The sequence below is a fragment of the Brienomyrus brachyistius genome, chromosome 17 (assembly GCF_023856365.1).
Source record: "Brienomyrus brachyistius isolate T26 chromosome 17, BBRACH_0.4, whole genome shotgun sequence".
Lineage (NCBI taxonomy): Eukaryota > Metazoa > Chordata > Actinopteri > Osteoglossiformes > Mormyridae > Brienomyrus > Brienomyrus brachyistius.
The window spans coordinates 18,699,569-18,722,317 of record NC_064549.1 but is presented as its reverse complement, the minus strand read 5'-3'; the positions used below and the strand labels follow the sequence as shown (position 1 = coordinate 18,722,317).

At 41.8% G+C, this 22,749-nt stretch overlaps 2 protein-coding genes across 5 annotated transcripts in view; one reads left to right on the top strand and one right to left on the bottom strand.

The window, feature by feature from the left end:
- LOC125712376 (collagen alpha-1(I) chain-like) overlaps positions 1-10,305 on the top strand; it is a 41,259-nt gene extending 30,954 nt beyond the window's left edge. The window contains exons 18-26 of one of the 2 annotated variants that reach the window (XM_048982350.1): positions 171-299; positions 419-526; positions 1,286-1,441; positions 1,746-1,853; positions 8,231-8,365; positions 8,693-8,809; positions 8,937-9,125; positions 9,248-9,531; positions 9,701-10,305. In XM_048982350.1, coding sequence (XP_048838307.1) covers positions 171-299; positions 419-526; positions 1,286-1,441; positions 1,746-1,853; positions 8,231-8,365; positions 8,693-8,809; positions 8,937-9,125; positions 9,248-9,531; positions 9,701-9,961 — 1,487 coding nt within the window. In that variant the 3' untranslated portion in view covers positions 9,962-10,305. Of the gene's footprint in view, positions 1-170; positions 300-418; positions 527-1,285; positions 1,442-1,745; positions 1,854-8,230; positions 8,366-8,692; positions 8,810-8,936; positions 9,126-9,247; positions 9,532-9,700 lie in introns of those variants that run through there. The other variant, XM_048982351.1, reaches the window with a different exon arrangement.
- Positions 10,306-11,980: 1,675 nt separating this feature from the next.
- rhbdd1 (rhomboid domain containing 1) lies at positions 11,981-19,335 on the bottom strand. Of its 3 annotated transcripts, none has more exons than XM_048982422.1 (7): positions 19,254-19,335; positions 17,170-17,612; positions 14,611-14,743; positions 14,234-14,322; positions 12,855-12,908; positions 12,584-12,700; positions 11,981-12,392 (listed from the first exon to the last, which is right to left on the bottom strand). In XM_048982422.1, the coding sequence occupies exons 2-7, from the start codon at positions 17,600-17,602 to the stop codon at positions 12,307-12,309; spliced, it is 912 nt and encodes a 303-aa protein (XP_048838379.1). In that variant the 5' UTR covers positions 17,603-17,612; positions 19,254-19,335; the 3' UTR covers positions 11,981-12,306. The 3 variants fall into 3 exon arrangements, with proteins under 3 accessions (XP_048838379.1, XP_048838377.1, XP_048838378.1); XM_048982420.1 differs by having other exon boundaries at positions 19,108-19,330; XM_048982421.1 differs by lacking the exon at positions 19,254-19,335 and adding an exon at positions 17,996-19,095.
- Positions 19,336-22,749: the final 3,414 nt, after the last annotated feature.

The window sequence follows — 22,749 nt, the reverse complement described above, 5'->3', positions numbered from 1 at the left end:
TCTTCCTCAGAACAGATAAGTTTGTGACCATAGATTCTGATACACCAATCTGTTAGAAACTTGAAATTGCATCAAAAACTGTCTTTGCTAGCATTTTAATCTTGTTTGTACAAAGTGATTATTAAGTATTTTTAAAAATAAGTCTCAAAATATTTTCTGATATTTCTCAGGTTCTGGACAGACAGGACCCTCAGGACACAGGGGTGTTCGAGGCAATAAAGGCCCCAGGGGAGCAACAGGCCCTATTGGGCACTCCAAACAAGGGATAAAAGGCTCCACAGGGCAAATGGGATGCTCAGGTATCTGCACATTGATAAACAGTTTTAAACAGTGGCATTTTGTACATTATCATTACTGAGCCTGTGGGTATACCTCTACCATTCATCTCTACCTCTACCTCTACCATTCATCTCTGCAGGATCTCCAGGAGAAGATGGCCCTATTGGTCTTCCAGGTGCAGACTGCAACAATTCCTTACAAGGTTCTTTTGGAGATCTCGGCTTACCTGGACTAGATGGGTTAAGGGGTAAGATCTTTTCGGTCTTATAGGTTGTGGTGACCCTGTACAATATCCCAGGAAACATGGAGAACACACTTTCAAACTACATAAAATTAATCTAAACACATCTTTGGATTTTGAGGAAGCTGGATTTTGAGGAATCACAGGGAGATTCAAAACTCACATATACAGAGAGGCAGAAATGGAGGCCTCAGCCCCGGAGATGAAAGGCTTCAGCCAGAACCGTGGAGCCACTATGCTGCCTGCTCTTAAATTCAGATTCACTGAATTTGTTTAGTAGAATGTCTAACCTGCTTAAATTTAGAGGAAAATTGCTTTCCAGAATACCTTTGCAATGGAAACAATAATATCCATAATCAGACCAAGTTACAGAGCAGATGGAAAAGATAAAGGTGGTGTGTAGCCAAGGGTACAGGATCATCGTTAGACACTAAATCAGCCTCGAATCCCCTCCCTCCTACATATGCTGGTACTCCTACAATATTAGTAGGGACATGTCTCTACCATCCATTTGAAGATCTACACCCTTGTGTGCTGCTCAACAGGTTAGGATTTTGTGCCTTTGATCAGAAGGTCGGGGTTTAAACTTTGGGGGAAGCCGAGCACTGGTGGGTCCTTCAGCAAGGCCCTTAACCCCCTAGTGCTCCAGCAACTGCTTGATCCTTTGTGTGTTGCTCTGCTAAATGAATGTAATGATATATTGTTTGAAATCTGTTAAAAATTGTTTCGAACAGAGTCTGAGAAACGGATGTGTTTTTATTTCAGGGCCGCGTGGAGATATAGGGTTCCCTGGTCCATCTGTGCCAGTTATGGGGGATCAGGGGGATAGAGGCCCAGCAGGACACTGTGGCATCAAAGGCTCGCTTGGCCATCCTGGACCCTGGGGTCCCAAAGGGGGTAGTGGTTTGCTAGGGCAAAAAGGTAAAAAATACCTGTACTTCATATTATCTTACTGCTGTTTAACAAGTGTGTTTATGGGAGCCCCTCATGTGATACCTCACAGTGATCTCCCTCCCAAAGCCTCCAGCTGGGGGTACTCACTTCACTTCTCTTGCAAAGGAGACCAAGGGGACCAAAACGTTTTGCATGCCATCACGCCCCTACAATACACAGCATTTCTATTCATGTCCATATATGGAATAACGTAATAATGTCTTTTATTTGTGGGCATCATATGTGGAGTTTACTTGATCATTCTTCTAAGTAAGTATGCTGTATGCGGCAGGTAAAAAGGGTAGTCAAGGATTAACAGGCCCACCAGGACCCATGGGACCTCCTGGATCACATGGCCCCCTTGGACTCAAGGGTGAGAAAGGAGTGTCTGGTGATCCTGGTATGTACCACTTTCTCATAATATAAAATAACCAATGATAGGTTTTAAGGACAGCCAATATGGTCCTAATATAGTTACTGCAATTAAACAAGTAGTATTTTGTTTATTTACTGAGCAATTTGGGTAATTTTGATGTATTCATTATTAGTAATTTTATTGTGTGCAGTCATCATTCTTTCAGCATCATTTCTTGGTGAAATCTTAAGAAGTGACAAATTAATTAAAAAGGGAATGAAAGCAAGTTGAACTGGCATCACGTTGAGGGTGTTCTTCTGCTTTGTGCCCATGTGCATCCTGAGATGTGCTCCAGACTCACCACAACCTGGTACTCGTTAAGCTGTTGGGAAATTTATGTATGGATTAATAAAAATTTTCATGATTTTTATATAACAAGTAGTGTTTGATGTAGAACATATTGGTATTATTCATATTAACTATATTATACAGCAGTACAGAGTCAATGAAAATTGAGAATGTCATGTTTCCAGTGAGCTTAGAGCCCAAGGACACACTGAGGGCCAGTATGGGAAGAATATGTAAACTGCATGCTTGCAGCCTGTTGGTGAGAGGAGGCAGTAGAGCTCCCTGGGTCAGCATGGGGCGAACATGCAAACTGCATACTCACAGACAACTCTGGTGATGGGAAGCTGAAGCAAGTCATCTGAGGATGAATTGCTCAGTGCATTAAAAGCATGCTGCCAGACTTCTTACCACTGGGAGGCCAAACAGAGATTCAGTACCAATCAAAAGTCTGGACACACCTACTAAAAATCATTTGTTTTCAATAAGATAACAACCCTAAGCAAACCTTGAGGTTATGTACTGCATTATTTTGTGAACTTAGAAAAAGAGTGCTGTAACAGATGACCTGCCCCCCACAATCCCTTGACCTAAACCCCATATAGCTGGTTTTGGATGAGTTGGATCGAAGAGCAAGAGCAAGTTAGCCAGCTTGTGCCCAGAACTTGTGGAAACTCTTTTAGCACTGTTGGAGAAACATTCTAAGTGGCTACGTCTTGAAGGTGGTTGAAAGAATGCCAAGTCTGCAATTCTGCCATAGACACAAAAGGGGGCTATTTTGAAGTCTATAATTTGAAAAAATGTTCCTTTATTGTTGCAATATTTATTTATCCATCCATTTTCCACTACTTATACGGGGTTGGTTCACGGGGCAGCAGTCTAAGCAGAGATGCCTAGACCTCCCTCTCACCAGCCACCTCCTCCTGCTCCTACGGGGGAATATGAAGGTGCTCCCAGACCAGTCGAGAGATATAATCTCTCCAGCATATCCTAGGTCTGCTCAGGGTTGATCATGCCCCAACCACCTCCCCAGGGAGTCATCCAGGAGGCATCCTAGATAGATGCCCGATCCACGTCAACTGGTTCCTTTCAATGTGAAGGAGCAGCGGCTCTACTTTGAGTCCCTCCCAAATGTCTGAGCTCCTCACCCAACCTCTAAGGCTGTACCCAGCCACCCTACGGAGGAAACTCATTTTGACCGCCTACATCTGCGATCTCATTCGTTCAGTCAATACCATAGTTCATGACCATAGCCAAGGGTGCAAACATAGATAGACTGGTAAATAGATAAATCAAGAGCTTTGCCTTCCAGCTCAGCTCCCTCTTCGCCATGACAGAATGGTACAGTGTCCACATTACTGCTACCGCTGCACCGATCCGTCTGTTGATCTCCTACTCCTTTCTTCCCTCACTCGTGCACTCATGACCCTGAGGTACTTAAACTTCTCTGCTCTGCAGGACACCAGCCGACAACACCAACAGATTTCAAACAATATATCATTACATTCATATTATGAACAGAGATGATGAGTCTAGCACCCACCAGAAATGAGTCAACTTACTGCTGAAAATGCGAACCAAGCTCCATTTGTACAGGGACCCATCAAGCTCATTTGGGGAGAACTTAACTAATAGCTTGGACACAGTTTCACACCCTATTTTTATTCTGAGACTCCATAACCTTGGAGTTTGTGGGGTAGCACTTCACAATTTTTTTTCTTATATCATTGATAGAAAATATTTCATTACCCTATCCGGACATAAATGAGACACAAACGTTATCACACGTGGCGTCCCCCTGAGCACTGTCCTGGGGCCACTGCTCTTCATACGTTACATTCACGCTCTGGGCCAGATCATTCACTGCTTTAACCTAAATTTCCACGTCTGCTGACGACACCCAGATGTACTTCAGTACCAGCCCCATAAACAACCAATTTTCTAAAACGTAACAGTCACAAGACAGAATTAATTGTCATTGGGAATAAATCTTAATTTAACAAAATTAGACTGATTACCCTCCATTTGTACCACACCACTATCTACTCTTCTCCTCTGGTTTGCAACCTTGGTGTTGCCTTTGACCCAATACTCTTATTTGATGCTCCCATGTGTTCTACATTGAAAACAGCTTTCTTCCTTGTAAACAATGTTGCACTATAATTTTAAGTAAAAGTAGAGCATCCACGTAAAGAAACTGACATCATAATAATTCTTGATATGATTTGATATGAAAAGAAATTATGATAAACTATTTTGCCTAGTTTGCCTAATATATTGCCTAATCCAAGGATGATATCAAAATTAATTTACACACAACTGGTTTATGTACTGTCTGTCTGGCATTAGAAATTGCAGCATTAATACGATAAGGATAAAATTCTCACCTTTTAAAGGGTGTGACGGTAAACTTAATCCGGGCCTGCAAGCGGTTCTCCAACTTGCATGGAAACAATTTTGGGGGTTGGTGGTGGGATTGGCACTCCAGCCACCGTAAAACAACTCAGAACTTCTCAATTAACAGAAACTCTCCACGGGAGTAGCTCTGCTGCAGCTGCCCGCAGAAAGGCTGCACGCACCATGAAGGGGATGGGGAAAGCCTTCAGGAGCCCCATTGAGTCAAAACCGTTGGAGAGCTAATAGGGTCAGGCCTTTTGGAGATCAGGTGGTGGTACTCGGGTCCCAGTTAGAGGCGACCCATCTGTGTAGGCCCGTGGAACGTCTTGTCTCTCTGGCAAAATGACCATCTTCCTCTGCTGTCAGGGGAGCTCCATAAACTCCACGTTTCAGTGGCAGCACTGAGGTATGCAGACCGGGGAGTGGGTATACCTACTTTTGGTGTGGTCGGTCTGACGGCTACTATACTCAGAGAGTAGCTGTTGCTGTAGAGGATCAGCTCCTTCCGATGGTGTCTGATGTCACTTCTTTTAAGGAGCGTATTATGAGACTTAGGCTAAGGAACTCCTTAGGTATCTTGTCTGTTGTCTCAGTGTATGCTCCGAACGCAGTGAGTCATGTCTCATTGAGGGAGACGTTTTACACGCAACTTCACTTGGTAGCTGATGGATTCCCACGAGGTGACACTGCTCTGGTAATGGGTGACTTCAATGTGACCACTGGCACTGACAGGACTGGCTATGAGGATTGTATCAGTCTCCATGAGTCTGGAGACTGGGGTGAAAGTGGCTCCATGTTCCTTGACTTTGCGAATGGTCAGGGCCTGCGGGTCGCTGAATCCTGCTTCCAATGGTCTGAGCCACATCGTTGCACTTGCTACTGCAGTACTGGTGGTGCGGCGAAGGAGATAGATCACATCTTCGTAGGCAGATGCTGGAGGCTCTTGCAGAACATCAGGGTCTACAGAAGTACCCAGTTTGTGAATTCCAACCACATGCTTGTTGCTACTCTAAAGATTCAGCTTAGATCCAGTAGGCTACCACCTACTAGGAGAATGAGGCTGGACTTAGCTAGACTCCAAGATTAGGCTGTTTCTGATGAGTTCGTCTGAGGAACTTGCAGGCTTGAATGCAACTGCTGACTATAATGTGATGTGGGAGACCTTCTGTGATAAGACCCTGAAGGTTGCTGAGGGCTGTGTTGGTGTTGCCAGTGTTCTCAGAAGGAGGTGTTTCATCTCGCGGGGTACCCTGGATATTACCAAGATCAGTCACACCGTACAGCTTAGTGTCAACTCCAGTCTGTGCCGGGAGCTGAGGAGGACAGCTGTGAGGGTTCTGTGGACAGGTAAGGAGGTGTTTGTTAGACTACTTTGTGAGCAGGTGACCATCTGTGGATTAGTGACCCATGTCCTGCTTACAGAGGAATCTAAGCATTACACAAATCTGAATCTGTTCCTCGGAGACTTGCAGTCAGGACGGGTGATGGAACGGTCCTTACGGATGACACTGCAGTTGTGACCCACTGGGCTGGCTACTTTGAGCAGTTGTTTAAAGCTGACCCTCCAGCTAGGATGTTGGACATCTCTGGGTCTATGGTTCTTGAAGCTGATCCTCCATCTCACTGAGATTGCATGGGTGGTGAATCAGCTGGTGGCAGGTAAGACTGCAGGGATCTGTGGTATCCGGGGTGAACTTCTCCAGGCTGGTGGTAAGGCTGGCATTGCAGGCAATCTTTACTTCCATTTGGGAGTCAGGCATCATCACAACTCACTGGAAAACGGGACTTGTAGTCCCTATCTTGAAAGGGAAGGGTGATCTCCTGGATTGTGGCAGCTACAGGGGGATAACACTGCTTTCAGTGCCGAGTAAGGGCCTTGCTAGGGTCATCCTTAAGAGGATCCGTGATCACTTGCTTACCTGTCAGAAACTGGAGCAGTCTTGTTTTATGCACAAGAAGTCTACCATGGACCATATCCTTGCACTGAGGGTTCTCATCGAGCACAAGTGTGAATATCGGCAGGGGTTCTTTGCAGCCTTTGTTGATTTTCGTAAAGTGTTTGACTCAGTTGATCATGTTGCCCTGTGGGACATTCTGAGATTTCACAGGATCCCCCCCTGAAGTTACTGGATATCATGGCCGGCCTGTACACTGACACTCTGAGTGTTGTGCAGAGTAAAGGGCGAACCTCTGCGTTCTTCCCAGTTGATTCTGGGGTTCACCAGAGGTGTGTTCTTGTTCCTACTCTGTTCAGTGCTTATATCGACTGGGTGTTGAGCAGGATCGTGGGGTCCAGCGACTGCGGGGCGTCCGTTGATCTTAGTGCAGTCAATGAAGGCTTTGGTTGGGGCTCTTAAGAGACTGAGCGTGTGGGATTGTGGGTGTCCTAGATAAAGACTAAGATCCAGGATTTCTTAGGCACAGCCATCGGTAGTGTGTCTGTCTGCGGGGAGAATGTCGACCTTGTCAAGAGATTTACCTACCCCAGCAGCGACATTCATGTCTCTGGTGATTCTTCCTATGAAGTCAACAGAATGGTTGGAAGAGCTTGGGGGGTCATGAGGTCGCTGGAAAGGGGTGTGTGGCACTCCTGATATCTTTGCAAGAGATCAAAGGTCTTTAGTGTTTAGAGACCTGGTGCTCCCTGTCTTGCTGTATGGCTGTGACACATGGATACTATCCAGTGAGCCGAGATGAAGACTGGATTCCTTCGGTACTGTCTCTCTTCAGAGAATCCTTGGGTACTGCTGGAATGACTTTGTGTCGAATAAGCAGTTACTAGAGCAGTGCCGAATAAGGCACATTACCTGCATTGTGAGGGAGCGTCAGTTACAGCACTACTGACATGTGGCGCATTTCCCTGAGGGTGATCCAGCTCACAGGACCTTCATTGCTGAGGACCCAAGTGCCTGGACCAGGCCAAGAGGACGCCCACGTAACACCTGTCTGCGGAAGATGCATGGCCATTTCCGGAGGGACTGGACAGTATATCTGCCTGGGGGATTGCCGGCCTGGATCCCAAGGAGTTTTGCTGTGTGGTGGATGCAGCAACATGCTGCATCAGCACATGCTCCCCAACCTGACCTGACCTTTGAAAGGATTAGGAACCGATTTTTTTTCATGAATTTCCCATACACCAGTCCTTTTTCATTTTTTGACTGGCCAAAAATACTTGTAAAAGTCTAAAATTTATAAGCTTTTAACTTCTTCTCTATCAAGACATGGTGTGAACTAGGTAGTTCACGATGTCATAATACTTCAGTTCGGGGATGTCACCCACACTGCAACACTGCAGTGGTAGGAAAAGATGATTTAGTAATGAGTGTGGATCCTGTTTACCAGCCTTGTTGATATCTGGTGTTATCTAAAGGACTAGATAAAGGAAGATCACCATCAACTGTAGGTGTGTCACTATTGCAATTTGTCATTTTTTTGACCAACAAAATGGTGGAGGGAGGCTTGGAGATCATATTGTCCTTTGGCACGAGCAAGACACATGATGGGTCTGTCTGCTATTCTCCAGCATTTTCTGCTATGGGTAATACATTGAGAACAGTGTGTTATAATTACATTACCCTTATTACTTATTTGTAATGAATTTATTTTACATTAAATTAGCAAACTATATTGCTATGCATATTAGAGTTTTATAATGAGTCCCCAACTTTTCTTCTTTGTAGGTCCTCAAGTAGTATGTGACAGCAGACCTGCTAAAATGCATCATATCATCCCTGGACAGCCAGGGCCCGCTGGCCTACCTGGGCACCCTGGTTCTCCTGGTGATTCTGGGGTGGTAGGATACGAAGGACCAAAGGGTGAGCAGTCGTTAAATGAATTGTATTAAGAATAGAGTCTGACAGTGATGGGAAGAGCAGCAAGAGCATAGTGCACCCAGTACTCAATATTCGCTGGTCTCCTCATGACAGACGTAACAGAGCTGTTGAGTTTAATGGCCACAGACAGCACGGATCTCCTAAGGCTCTCAGTGGTTCACCTTGGTGATATAAATCTGCTGCTGAATGAGCTTTGGTAAATGGTTGAGGAGTCATGTAGGGGGTGAGATGATGTGTCTGATGGGGGGTCAAAGCCTCATCAAGGTGTTTTATGTACATGCAGGTATATTAGTTGATGTGTTCTTGCAGGTTTAAAGGGTCATAGAGGTTTACATGGCCACCCAGGACAGCAAGGACCTTCTGGACCAGTTGGACCTCCAGGAGATCATGGAAAAAGTGGAGAAAAGGGAGTGCCAGGAGTTCAAGGTCAGCCTGAAGCCAGGGACAACAGTGCCATTGTTCTGTGCCTGGGACCATTGAGAATTATGGATAGCAGATGAGATTTGTAGACTTTTATTTTGTTGTTTATTTTGCTTTATTTTGCTGGATTCAGGTGCCACTGGTCAGGAGGGTGATCCTGGATATCCAGGCCCATCTAAAAGGGTTAGCTCTGGGTTCCTGTTGGTGCTGCATAGCCAATCAGAGGTCATCCCAGAATGCCCATTCGATATGAAAATATTATGGAGTGGTTACAGCCTATCCTATCTGCAACTCCAAGGGAAAATACACACAATGGACCTGGGTATGTTTATCAAGGTGAACATGTATACTCCATAAAAATGAGGTTACTCTCACTAGTGGTGTGATGGCTTGTTAACATGGCTATGCCTCAAAGACTGAGCTGACTATAGTCATCATTCTTAGGTCAGACTGGGTCGTGTTTGAGAGTCTTTAGCACCATGCCATTCTCCGTCTGCAATATGGGCACTTGTAGCTATGCTGAGGGCAACGACAAGTCCTACTGGCTAGCCAGCACAGCACCGATGCCCATGGCACCCACATCTGGGGCACAGATCCAGCAGCACATCAGCCGCTGTGTCGTATGTGAGACACGATCACCCATGTTTGCTATGCACAGCCAGGATACATCTAGCCCACTTTGTCCCTCTGGCTGGCTGACACTGTGGAGAGGATACTCCTTCCTCATGGTAAGTATGGTCAAGGTTTCTATTTTGCACTCATGGGGTTAATGCATTTTTAAAGTAAATGAATGGTAAAATTAATGGTAAAATTTCCTAAATATACCAGTTCATGCACGATTAAACTAATTTTTAGGAGAGTATATCTTGCTGAAAGTGTCTTTGATATGCATTTCAGCACACAAGTGGAGGCGACATTGGTGCTGGGCAGGCTCTGATGTCGCCAGGAAGCTGTTTGAAGGATTTCCGTACCCAGCCAGTTATTGAGTGCCAAGGGGAACGCGGCAACTGCAGCTACTTCACCATGGGCTTTAGCTTCTGGTTGACCCGTGTGGATGAACTGGGACAATCAGGACTCGACAAGTCACTGGAAATACTCAAGGATGAGATGCAGCAGCGCCAGCATGCTGGCCAGTGTAGCGTCTGCATGAAACAGTGACACTTCCATCACCTGAGCCCTACACGCCGCACTGAAATGCACTGGAAATGCACAAACAGTTTATTAGATCATCTGGGAAAATACATTTAAGAAACTCTGAGATATTTCAGATAACTCAGAGTACACAGTACACAAAATATTCCACAGAAGAAATTCAAAACAGATCCTAGTAAAATAATATTTTTAATTGGCTTAAAATTGCTAAATGAAGGTACCCAAAACTTACATTTATGTTCATTTATATAACAGATGGAGGAGCAATCCCTCACATTAGCAAGGTAATCACTTGGTTAGTTAACGGACATGAAAAACTAAAAACGTACTTTAATCCATAAATTTTATCAATATTGTTTTTTTTTTGAGAACATGCACTTTTCAAGTATTCAAAAATATGCCACTGCTCTAGATATTGGAATTGTACAGAATATGTTTTAAGAATTCATAATGCTTTGACACAAACTGACAAAATATGGAGTACCAATTTGTACCATTTTGTTTGTATTTTGATCCATTTCTGTACCTTAAAAAACTAGAAGGTATATCTACCTACAGCTAGGGTACAATTGGCACACCCTTGATTGTACAGGCCCAGTGACAAGAAATGATAATCAACCATCATACAATTGCCTTTCTTATAGAGTTACATTACATTTAACTTTAAATAAAAAAATATATTATTCATTTATATTAAAGAGTTTGTGTAGAGTTCAAAGAAGTGTAACTAAGAAATATGTCCATATCACGAAGGGTAGAATTAAAAAAGCGGACAAGTTGGGTAACATGACTGCAAAATTATGCCCAGCCAAATGTTTGAATAAACAAGCAATACTCACTGTAATTTAAAGTGAGCTGTCAATGGTCAGCAGTTGTTTGCGATTTATGTTATACTACTGTTCACCATAGAACCCACAGTGAAAACATTATAGTTATATTGAACAAAATATTTTATTGATTTTGTATTAACTGCTTAACTATATGTGGTATGTTGTAGAGCATTTGCACAATTTACATTATGTCTGTAACACAAATATTTATTTAGGTATAACTTATGTTGGTGATAGTTGAAATGGTGGAAGCATATCAGTCCTACCCAGAATAAGAATTGAGTTTATCTGTTCTGTGTGAGGAGCAAGTCGTAATTCTCTTTAAGATAATTAATAAAAATCCACTTTTTTGTTCAAGCCAGACATTTGGTTCCCACAATGTAATATAAACATAATCCTGCCCGCCTGCCCACACCCACACACACACACACACCTGCAAATAACAGTGAACATGGACCTTCAGGACCTTATTCCTCTGTTTCACGGTCAGGTGCTCCTCGTTGTTCAAACTACATCCAGGTGCAGGTTGTTCCTCTTTACAGCACTCTAGGCCAAAAACAGGAACACACACACATCCCCAAAAATTCAACACAGGTTTATAACGGTACCTTGGGATCTGATTCATGAGTGATGGTAAGTAGGAATTCAAGATTGGTCAATTGTTCAATGGATTCAGTGACTCTGGTTTTGAGGATACTGGATAAATATAACGATGCCACCAGAATGGATCCCAAGGGAGCTGTTCTAGGTTTTGTCTGAAAAGGCAGAAGCCACACAGCAGACCCGGGTCACACTGTGGGCATTACAGCTGGTTTGGGAACATCCAGGAATCCCCCATAAACAGCAATAGTCTGTAACCATGGAAAGAGAGGGCTGGTCTGAGCTGCTTGACATGCTGCTACTATGACTCTCACCAGGAAATACAGTGGGAAAATTAGGTAATGTTTGTGTCACTGTAACCTCAATACTTGAGTGGGGATGCCAGTCTATGGTAGGGCAGCTATACACTATGGGTAATTTAGAAACACAGATTTCCTAGCTGCTGAGTGATCGTGCCACTAATAACTCTGCTCTCCACTCACAAAAGTGTTGCTTTAACATCAGTGCTGCACTCTGACACTAAATAAATGGATTTTATTTCTAAACAGGGAGCAACTTCTGAATCTTTCACTTAAAACAAACAACCAGACATCAGTGACCCAAAATAGAATTTTATATTATATGGCATTATCATGCACAACAGAGTTATTTCCAATAAGGCAAAACTCACCACAGAGCACTTTATGAACTGTATTAAAAGTAAACAGTCTTGTCATACCTTCACTTACTAGTAACATTTTTATTTTTTTAATCCAAAAATATCTTTGATCTTCCATCACGTAGACTAGGATAAATAAAAATCCCCTTTATTTAAACCAAACAGAGATTCTTTCATATACTTTAGAATGTAATTTTTAAAACAGTGACATTTTATATAGCTGACAGTAATTGCCTATAATAATATTAAATATCAGTAACTGATCACTGATCAAATCTCTGTAGCCGCTTCTGTCGGAGCTCCTCTGCATTCACAAATCCATACAGCATTCTGTCGCGTGTAGCACCCCCTGCAAATAACAGTGAAATGACCATACTGTATTTTACTTTAATTCCACATAGTCAGATAGTAAGGCACCCACAAAGGAAAGTACTTTATTGGCACAACTGGCAGTTCTGATTTTCAGAAAGAAAAAAAAAAAATCGGGAAAGAACAGCATAGTAAGCACTTTACGATGTGAGCGAATGCCAAGCCGCTCACCTCTCTCACTCAGGCTGGCCCTGATAGCCTCCTCATACTGCTCCTCTTCAGAGAGACCTCCTGTGTAGGCGTGGAGCTCCGGGTTTGGCTGGTGCCATGCACTTTGGCCACTGCGTCCTAAGTACAGACATTTATTTATGAACATTTAAATATGAAATATGCTGAAAATGTACATTTGAACTGCATAAGGGTCAAATGATAAAAGAAAACAGAACAGGATGGTGAGATATAATTACATCTCACCAAACCACCAGTTGCACAGCACACATACCTGAATATCTGTAGTACTGTCTTCCTGCATTTGACTGATCTGATGTCAAAAACCCTATGAAGTATAACATAAAACGTTAATGCTTGTGAAGCCCTTTGGATTTAGCACAAATGCTTCATCACTCTGAGGCAAGGTTCAAAAGGCCATTGCATCCACCGAAGTATATTTGCTTACTTTAACATTAGGATGTATGCAAATGAAAAGAAACAATGTAAATTAAGAATTTCTTCTGCTCGCCAAAAAGTTACTGATATCTTGCTGGATGGCGAGAAGAACACTAATCCAAAACTCTCCTCAGGGGCACCCCAACCATTCTATGTAATCGCAAAAGTTTATCACCAACTCAATTAATAAATTTAGTTATTTAAACAAGGTATACTAGGGGTCATGTTACCAAATATATGGATGAATTGAATAGTTGTTGAAAATACTGGGCTGACTTTAGGAGAGGTTTTGAAATTGTTGAAAAGTTTTACACATACATGAACACCATTTAAACATAATTTTCTTTATTTGTCTAAGACTTTTGCATAGTACTGTATATGTTAAGGGAGCAGCATGATGGTGCAGTGGTTAGCACTGTTGCCTCACACCTCTGGGACCCGGGTTCGAGTCTCTGCCTGGGTTACATGTGTGTGGAGTTTGCATGTTCTCCCCATGTCGTCGTGGGGTTTCCTCTGGGTGCTCCGGTTTCCCCACACAGTCCAAAAACATGCTGAGGCTGATTGGAGTTCCTAAATTGCCCATAGGAGTGCATGCGTGAGTGAATGGTGTGTGAGTGTGCCCTGCGATGGACTGCCCCCCCATCCTGGGTTGTTCCCTGCCTCGTGCCCATTGCTTCCGGGATAGGCTCCGGGCGACCCAGTAGGATAAGCGGTTTGGAAAATGGATGGGTGGATGGATGTATATGTTAAATATACAAAGTTTAGGCATATGCATGTCACTGAAAAAAACAACTAATATTACAACAATAAAAAAACACAGCAAATGAAATGCAAACATCCATAAATCCATCCATTCATTTTCTGTAACTGCTAATCCTATTCAGGGGGTCCACAGCCTATCCCAGAATATACAGGTGTAGGCAGGGAACGACCCATTGCAGGGCACAGTCATACTCACTCACCCATGCACACCTATGTGCAATTTGGGCACTTAAGTATATTTTTGAATTGAGGGGGGAAACAGGAGGAAACTGCCACAACATAAGAGGCACTTTCAAGGCAATACTGAGAAGATACAAACTCCACACACATGGAGCCATGGCGGAGTCTGGTATGAGGCAACAGGGCTACCCACTGCGCCACCATGCCAACCCTAATGCAAACACAATATACATATTTACTGAAGGCATTTAAGAGTAAAAAAAAGTGGCATACCTGCAAATGTCTGCATTGTCACCTTTAGAGGACCTTTGACATAAAGAAGTCCTACCAGGATCCCTGCCAAGTGTCCAATAAAAGATGTACTGAAAGAGATCAATATTACCTGTGAGTCCATAAACACAAAGAAGCGTGCAAGCTTGCCTTGCAAACACACAACACTCATCTAAATAAGATATGCTTCCACTTGTCTATAATAACAAACTCCTGCAATGAATGAGCTAAATGTGAGCTAAATGTGCTGGCCAGGGCATCACCATGTGGCCTCCCATGATTCACACCCTAAGGGCAATTTAGAGACACTAATTCACGTAAGTGAGCTGTCAAACTGTGGGAGGATTTTTTTTTCCCAACCCAAACACACTCCAACTCACCCTGGTGAAAGAAGATGGATGAGAACAAGTTCAACCCAACAAGCTATCTGATTGGATACAGGTATGCCCATCAAGTTGGTGACACCACCTGGACTGTAATAGTTATTAATCACTTTCAAGGCAAACAGTACTCCTGAAAAACAATGCAAAAATAAGTTACGTTACTGTGAATTAGTGATATATTGCTGAAATACTGAAAGAGATTAAAGCAGATTATCAAACCTTTAAACCATGTTAGAACTCAATATATAGGCTACTAAATAGATACTAAAAATAATTTATCAGTCCCTTGCCTTTACACGCATAGAAGTCTATGAGTATGTAATGCTACTGCAGTCTAGAGGAGAAAATTATAGTCGACACTCATTCACTTTAAAATAGATTAGACCACATTGCTTAATAAATACATTTTGAAATAAGCTTTATGAAATTCAACAGAACACAGCTATTCATAAATATTAAAGACACTGCTTCAACTTGCTACGAGACAGACATTAAGTTAGTGGCATATACCATGACTGAAGTCAAGTCATCCTATCCCAAGTCCAAATAAAGTGACAAGTCATGAAAGGTCTAATCCAAGTCTGAGCTAGATATACAAGTATACTCAGCAGGCCCGTAGCCAGAAATAAATTTTCGAGGGTGTCATGATAGGTTTGGTAAATTTTGCAGACAAGGGGGAGGGGGTCCAATTTTGAGGGGGTTTATTAAATGGTGGCTAAGTGCTTCATTAGTAACAAATAAATTTGGGGGGGGGGGTGCTCAAACCTATTACTGTACTACGTGGCTAAGTCTCTGATAGATAATATCCCTAATTTACAATATATATGTCTTACGACAACTAACATAATCCATGTATGTAAAGTTACATTTCAACTGTACAGACTGTTCTGTCAGAACAGAACAAGAGATGCACCGATCGACCAGCCAGGGACCGGAATTGCCTCATATCATTAACATGGAAGTTCTTCACTGTGAGATAAGAAAACACAAAGCTTGCAATCACCATGAAACATTGCAGATAAACTATTAACTGATTAAACTAATTATAAAGCATATACTAGATAATCTTGAAAAGGAATAATCATTAACATTACAAAGGTAGCAAAGGTTTTTTTTCCAATGACAAAGTAAAAATGTTTTAGTGAAATGTCGCTCTAATGTCCATACATTATGTAACCTATGGGCTTTTTTAAGACGAGTAAAACATTTTAAAAAGGTCAATGTTGTGGAATGTGGGGAATTTTAACATACTGGAAAATTATATAAGCGGCTGATTTGTTATTTAGGCCGATATCTGTTACACCTGCTCTTGTTTTGTAAAGTCAAATATGTCAGATAAAATTGGCTGTACAGCAACTCATTTTCAGTGACCTCTTTAGAGTCACAGAGCACTTTATTTTGAGACTTGTTTAAGTAAGAGAAGGTCCTGCAACTTAGTGCAGTTTGGGGGAAATTGTAAAGTGAAATTTTTTATTATGAAAATAAAATTCTGCATTGAGGAAAAGTTGATTTTTGTTTGTATATGCTGTCAATTACAGTTCTTAGAAAGACAATCGGAACCAGTAAATATTCGGTATCGGCAGGTCACACTTGGAAAGAAAATCAAAAACTGAAATCGGCTAAGAAAATTGCATCGGTGCATCTCTAAATAGAACCCAATCATAGGTTGGGGACAGTCTGTACTGCATAGTAAAGAACACAGGACTCAGTTCATTATTAGTGTTATGATGTAGTTCTATTTTTGATTCAATTTTTCATATTCATTTCTAGTGTGCAAATGAGCATCAGTTAAGTTTCGTCATTCAGACAGGTCAACATGCATATTGACTTGTTTGGTTTACAGTTGTGCTTAAAGGAGCCCTATTATGCTAATGTTCACTGTTCATAATTTTCTTTTTGACGTTTACTAGAATAGAGTTGCATACTTCAATATTCCAAAAAAAAAACATTATATTTCTCATACTGGACATCTCTATTCATCCTGTATGAAACACTGTTAGAACTTTAAGCCACACCCCCAATGATGGTCCGATTGGTCAGATTGCCTTTTTTCTCAATCCACAATAGGGCACACACACACATCCCTGCCTCATACCCGTAGCTTCTGGGATAGGCTCCGGACCCCCGCAACCCTACACAAGGGTCAAGTGGGTACAGAACATGGACTGATCGGTGGGTTTTATTCTAGTGGTGATCTAAAAATTGCCATGATTCGTAACTGAATTGATCCCCCCCAACTCCTAATAAGCATCAGTAGTTACATTTAGCAGGCTAACAGATTCTCATGTTTTAAAATAAGCTGTTAATGCGTAATGCATGGACTTCAGGTATCTTTAAAGATTAGAAATCATAACGTTACAAAGAACTGAATCCAAAACCAAGTATTAGTCATGAAATGAACATGTTCAGTGCAAGTCGAAGCCACACATGTCTTTTTACAACCCAGGTATACACTACAATAAATCAGCCCATATTCTATCAATTCTTAATTGTAGCTTAATTATAAAGCTCTTTTCTAATGTTTCTTAAACCAAAAGCCACGGGCAAATACACCACCTGAAAATCCAATCGCACACTGCAAGCTGTAGGAAGGGTCTTGGGTGAGCTCAGAGAGACCCATGGCCAGGAGCAGGTACACCATTCCTGTGGTCAAGGTGACCATAATTAACAGGTAAGAAAACCAGGCCCCACCCAGCCTGCGCTCCAGACGTGAGCCCTTCCAGAGAAGTGACACCATGTTGAAGTAGAGATGCCAGTCATCTGCATGGTGCAGGGGAGCGAGAAGCAGACGCCGCCAGTCCCTGTTCCAGCAGGCCTGCTGCACACTGACACAAGCTTGAATGGGTGATGCCAGGGGGGCCAAGAAGAGGTAAATGTTCAATGCGAGAACAGCCAGTGTGACAGGTGGGATGTTATCAAGGCCCATCTGCAACAGCTGGTAACCCAGCAGGAGCAGGCCCAAGTGCCCTCCTCTCTGACGAGGCCTCATGTCATCACACCTAGGAAAAACAATGTATCAAAGAGGAATGATGTCCTATGACCAAGCAACAGAGCACAATACCATTGCAAAGTGGCTCGGAACACAGCCATGAAGAAACAGATACACACAAAAAAGTCCATTGTCATACATATACACATAACAAATTGCATTTGTGTGTGTGTGTGTGTGGTGGGGGGATTGTATCAGTCAATATTGGTCCAAAAGCTTCAGGTGTCTGCTAGAAAGCTGAAGATGAGGAGGAATTACACTTTTCAACACAACAATGACCTCAAACATCCATAGTTTCTTCAACATGTCCTAGCCACAAATTATTATCATATACAGCCATGACATAACCTTTGATGCTTGAAAAGTCGAGTGATTCCCTAAGCGTGCACTTACACTAGAACGATTTGCAAACCTCATTCACCTCTGATGAATGCAGGGCATTTATTAGCCATATTTACTAGCCATGTGGGCCTTTTCAATAGTTTGGCAAGTACAGGTGTCTGCAATGACATTAATGAAGCTTCCATTAAATTTCATTGTTGCATATTTGTAACGTTTAATTAATGATATTACTTACACCTGTGCTTGTTATACTATTTCATGTCAGTTTGGCTGCCATTAAAAAGGCCCATTAGTGATGTGTAACCATGTGACACTACATTTAAGTCAAGGTATCTCAGAAACACCTTAAAAACCGCTCCCCCTGTTTCTATGTCTCCCTGCTTTAATCAAACACAGACCGACATGAAGAAAATGTAGGCACCAATACAATGAAACACGGCACGTTTTTGGACCGTGGGGGGAAATTGAAAGTGCCGGAGGAAACACACGTGACATCACAATCCGGAACAGAAAGTAAATAAACAGCTATAAAGAAACAACGGAATAAGTCTTGCGCTTTCTTAATATTGTAAGACATTACACAGAGGTACCTGAAATGCTTTCTATGTATCAAAATGCTTCACTCATATTTCAGTACTGTTAGATACACGTATTTGATCAATGTTGAATATGATGAATCACACTAAAGTTCAATAGCTTGTTCAATATAAAACACGCAGTATTCATCTAATAATTCATCTATTCATTTTTGCTGTTTTCTACACCTAGAATAATGTGAAGGAACACAGTGAAATTTTATATCCATTTCTTCACATGAAGTACGCATTGTACTATAGCGGACGTTAGTATTTGTGTAAAGCGGCCGGGGCTTTTCATTTCTATTTCTGATGATATGCAGGGTGGTCGATTTTCGAGAGCAAGAATGAACATCCCTCACGTAGAGTTTGCTTAAGCAGACACGTACACTGCACATTTGTTAATAAGTGGAAAACCATGCGCACCCCGAAAACGTAATTTCATGTTCCGTTACTTTTCTAGAAAAAAAGTTAAGATAAATAGTTTTAGCTCGCTTAGCTGTTGCGGACATGGTGGAGCTCATAACTGTCATAGTAACAGTTAAAGTATGAAACCATTTCTTGAATATATAACTTTTTATGACTCACCAGATGTTGAGCGTTGTTGGCTAGCTGTAACTATGCTGGCGCTTTCTTAACAAATTCTCCTAATTTGTTTACTTCTGAGAAAATCGCAGCTGCTAAAGTAATGTAGCAGGTAATGAAAATATGAAAAAGACTACTGGATTGCATACCGATTAAGTGATTCTGAAATTGAATTTCATTCGATGTCGTCATTTCTTACCCCGAAAGTAAAACTAAGAATGACGAAGTGATCACGTGTGTCTGAAAGACGCGTCACGCAAGGACATATTAGACTGGAAAAATAATGCAGTTAGTAAAATTGTAATGAGGTGTCAAAGCCGCAATATATTCTAGGGTTTAAAGTGCTAAATGTTAAGTGTCATTAATTTCACACATTTAAAATAAGTGGCTAAATTACATTTAAAAAAAAATAAATGTCCGTCTTAGGAATATAGCTCAGCTTGAAATATGTCGAAAAGGCAACTTGTACAACTTATTTACGTAACTTAAGAGATTTTATTTGAGCCATTATGGCATCGTTATTAATATAATTTTCATGTCAAATTTGAAGGTACTACTCACCTTGAGAGCAGAAGTTGTAGAATTTGCCTCTAAAATTAATTAAATATATTATACGTCTGTGGGTTTATTACCATATATGAGAAGTCTTACAGTGTTATTAGCTATAAAAGCTAAAGAAGATCAGCAGAATGATGCCCAGGAAAACACTAACGTGAGCAACTTTTCGATGGACAGTAAGGTGTTTGTAAGGTCTAAGAATCACAGCAAGACAGTCGGCACCATGTATATGTGAACCATACTGTAAGTGCTTGCAGTTGTTTTATGGTAGCTATACATGCTTTAATAGACTGCAATGCATGCAGGAAAAACAAATGAAAGCATCGTATTGAATTATTTCTTGTACATCCCATACAGAGTAAGAGCAAGAGACAGGTCTTCAATATTAGTTCTAGATGGAGGCTTCATGTAAATAAATCAAGTTTTAACTTAGTATCCATTCATTCATCTTCCATAACCACTTACCCAGTACAGGGTTACAGTAAATCATACATAAACAAAGTTTTCAATTTGCACCTAGTTTGGGAGCTATTCAGTGGATATCCAAAGTGTACAAACCCGTGTTAAAATGACAGGTTTTATGATGTAAAAAAAAATAAGACCACAATAAAACATTTCAAAAGTTTTCTCACCTTTAATGTGACTTATAACCTATACATTTCAATTGAAAAACAAAGAAATCTGTTCGGGGGAAATATAAAACAAATTTAAAAAGTATAATAAGTTGGTTGCATGAACTCCCTTAAACTAATACTTTGTTGAAGCACCTTTTGATTTAATTACAGCATTCAGTCTTTTTGGGTATACTTGTCATCAATTAATGTGACTCTGCTTAACCCAAATGAAGTTCAACTGTCCTAGTAGGATTTTTCTGACATTTACTCAGTAGCATCCTACTGCAAAATCTATGGTTTGCGGAGAGCTAACAAAGTGTCAAAAGGATCTCATTGTTGAAAGGTATGAGTCAGGAGCAGTATACAAAAAAGAAATTCCATGGCATTAGATATACCATGGAACACACTGAAGATAGTAATCAAGAAGTAGAGAAAATATGGGACATAACTGAGAACTGTATATCTATCCAAAATTGATGAAAAGACAAGACGAAAACTGGCCAGGGAGGCTGCCAAAAGGCCTACAGCAACACTGAAGGAGCTACAGGAATTTCTGGCAAGTACTGGTTGTGTACTACATGTGACAACAATCTCCCATATTCTCCATAGATCTGGACTATGTAGTAGGGTTGCAAGACGGAAGCCTTTTCTTACAAAGAAAAGCATCCAGGCCCACCTAAATTTTGTGTTAGGGTCTGATGAAACCAAGCGTGAAATTTTTCACCACAATTCCAAAAGGTATATTTGGTGCAAAAACAACACTGCGCATCACAAAAAGAGCACCATACCCACAGTGGAGTATGGTGGTGGCCGCATGATGCTTTGGGGTTGTTTGTTCTCTTCAGCTGGAACTGGGGCTTTAGTCAAGGTGTAGGGAATCGTGACCATGCCCAGATAGCAAACTGACTCCGAACCGGATCCGATCCAGAGGTAGCATAAGCTTTGGAATGGATCTGCAAAACGGACCCAGATCAGAGTCCACTTGCACAATGGAATGGATCCGGAACAGATAATGATCACAGATCTGGATCGGATCTGGCCCGGACCCTATCCAGATCCACTCATTAAGCGCCTCATCCGGCTTGGATCCAGCTAATGAAGCAGGACCCCCTAATGAAGCAACTCATCTGGCCCGGATCCAGTTTGGACCCGTTTATGATACCCATATCTGATCTGGACTCATTTGGTCCAGGACCTTTACTTCCCATCCATCCATCCATTTTCCAAACAGCTTATCCAACTGGGTTGCGGGGGGTCCGGAACCTATCCTGGAAGCAATGGGCACGAGGCAGGGAACAACCCAAGATGGGGGGCCAGCCCATCGCAGGGCACACTCACACACCATTCACTCATACATGCACACCTACGGGCAATTTAGCAACTACAATTAGTCTCAGCATGTTTTTGGACTGTGGGGGGAAACCAGAGCACCCGGAAGAAACCCCACGACAACATGGGGAGAACATGCAAACTCCACACACATGTGACCCAGGCGGAGACTCGAACCTGGGTCCCAGAGGTGTGAGGCAATAGTGCTAACCACTGCACCACCATGCCGCCTCCAGACCTTTATTTATAAAGCGTTAATTGCCAAAAGTAGCTACAGACAAAAACTTAATTGCTCACCAACTATAGATTTCTCTATAAAAGTCAGAACACCTCCCACCAGTTTAATTTAAACACATTAAAATGCTTTTTTATGGTGAAGCAGCAAAAGCAGTAACACCGAGTTAATATTAGTAGGAAATGTCCCTTTGGAAAAAAAAAAAAAACGGATTTGTCCTTTCAGGTGAGATGGGGGAGTCCTCCCTTAGGGAAGGACATTAAGTAACTTGGGATCTTCTTCATAAGCACTGTCAGAGTAAAGGATACAGCCATGGTACATTTTTATTCCCCAAGGTAAAATCATAGTTGTATCCCCAAATGTACAAAAATGTTCTTAAATTAGACTTAAAAGGTACATTTACCTACACCTAGGGTACAGTTAGCAAACCCTTGAGGGTACAGCCACAGTGACGAATAATTGTACCCTCAAAGGTACAAAGTTTACTTTTCTTTATGACCATGAGTACAATGGACAGGTACGTAGGTTTGGAGGTAACAGCTGGTAAAGAGCTGTGAGTAATGATTGAAACATCAAGGCTGTGATTACAAAAGGCTGAAATTTGGGTTTAGAACCTTGAAATAGAGCGGTGTTCCTTCAGATTTGAGAGAAGTCAAATGAAGTAACTCAAAAATCTTATGAGATACCACCTGACAGATAACCAATAGAGCAGCTCTATTCAAGTGCCACAGAGTGAAAGCCCTGGTGCATAGTCAAGACACAGTGGAGGAATTATATCACCTAGCTCAAAAATGATCTTTAGGTATTTTATTTATTACAATTGGCCCTGGTGGAACAAGGTCTTAAACCAGACTATATCCTTTTCTTATATCACCTTTACCCTTTCTGAAACTGTATGCGTTCTTTGTC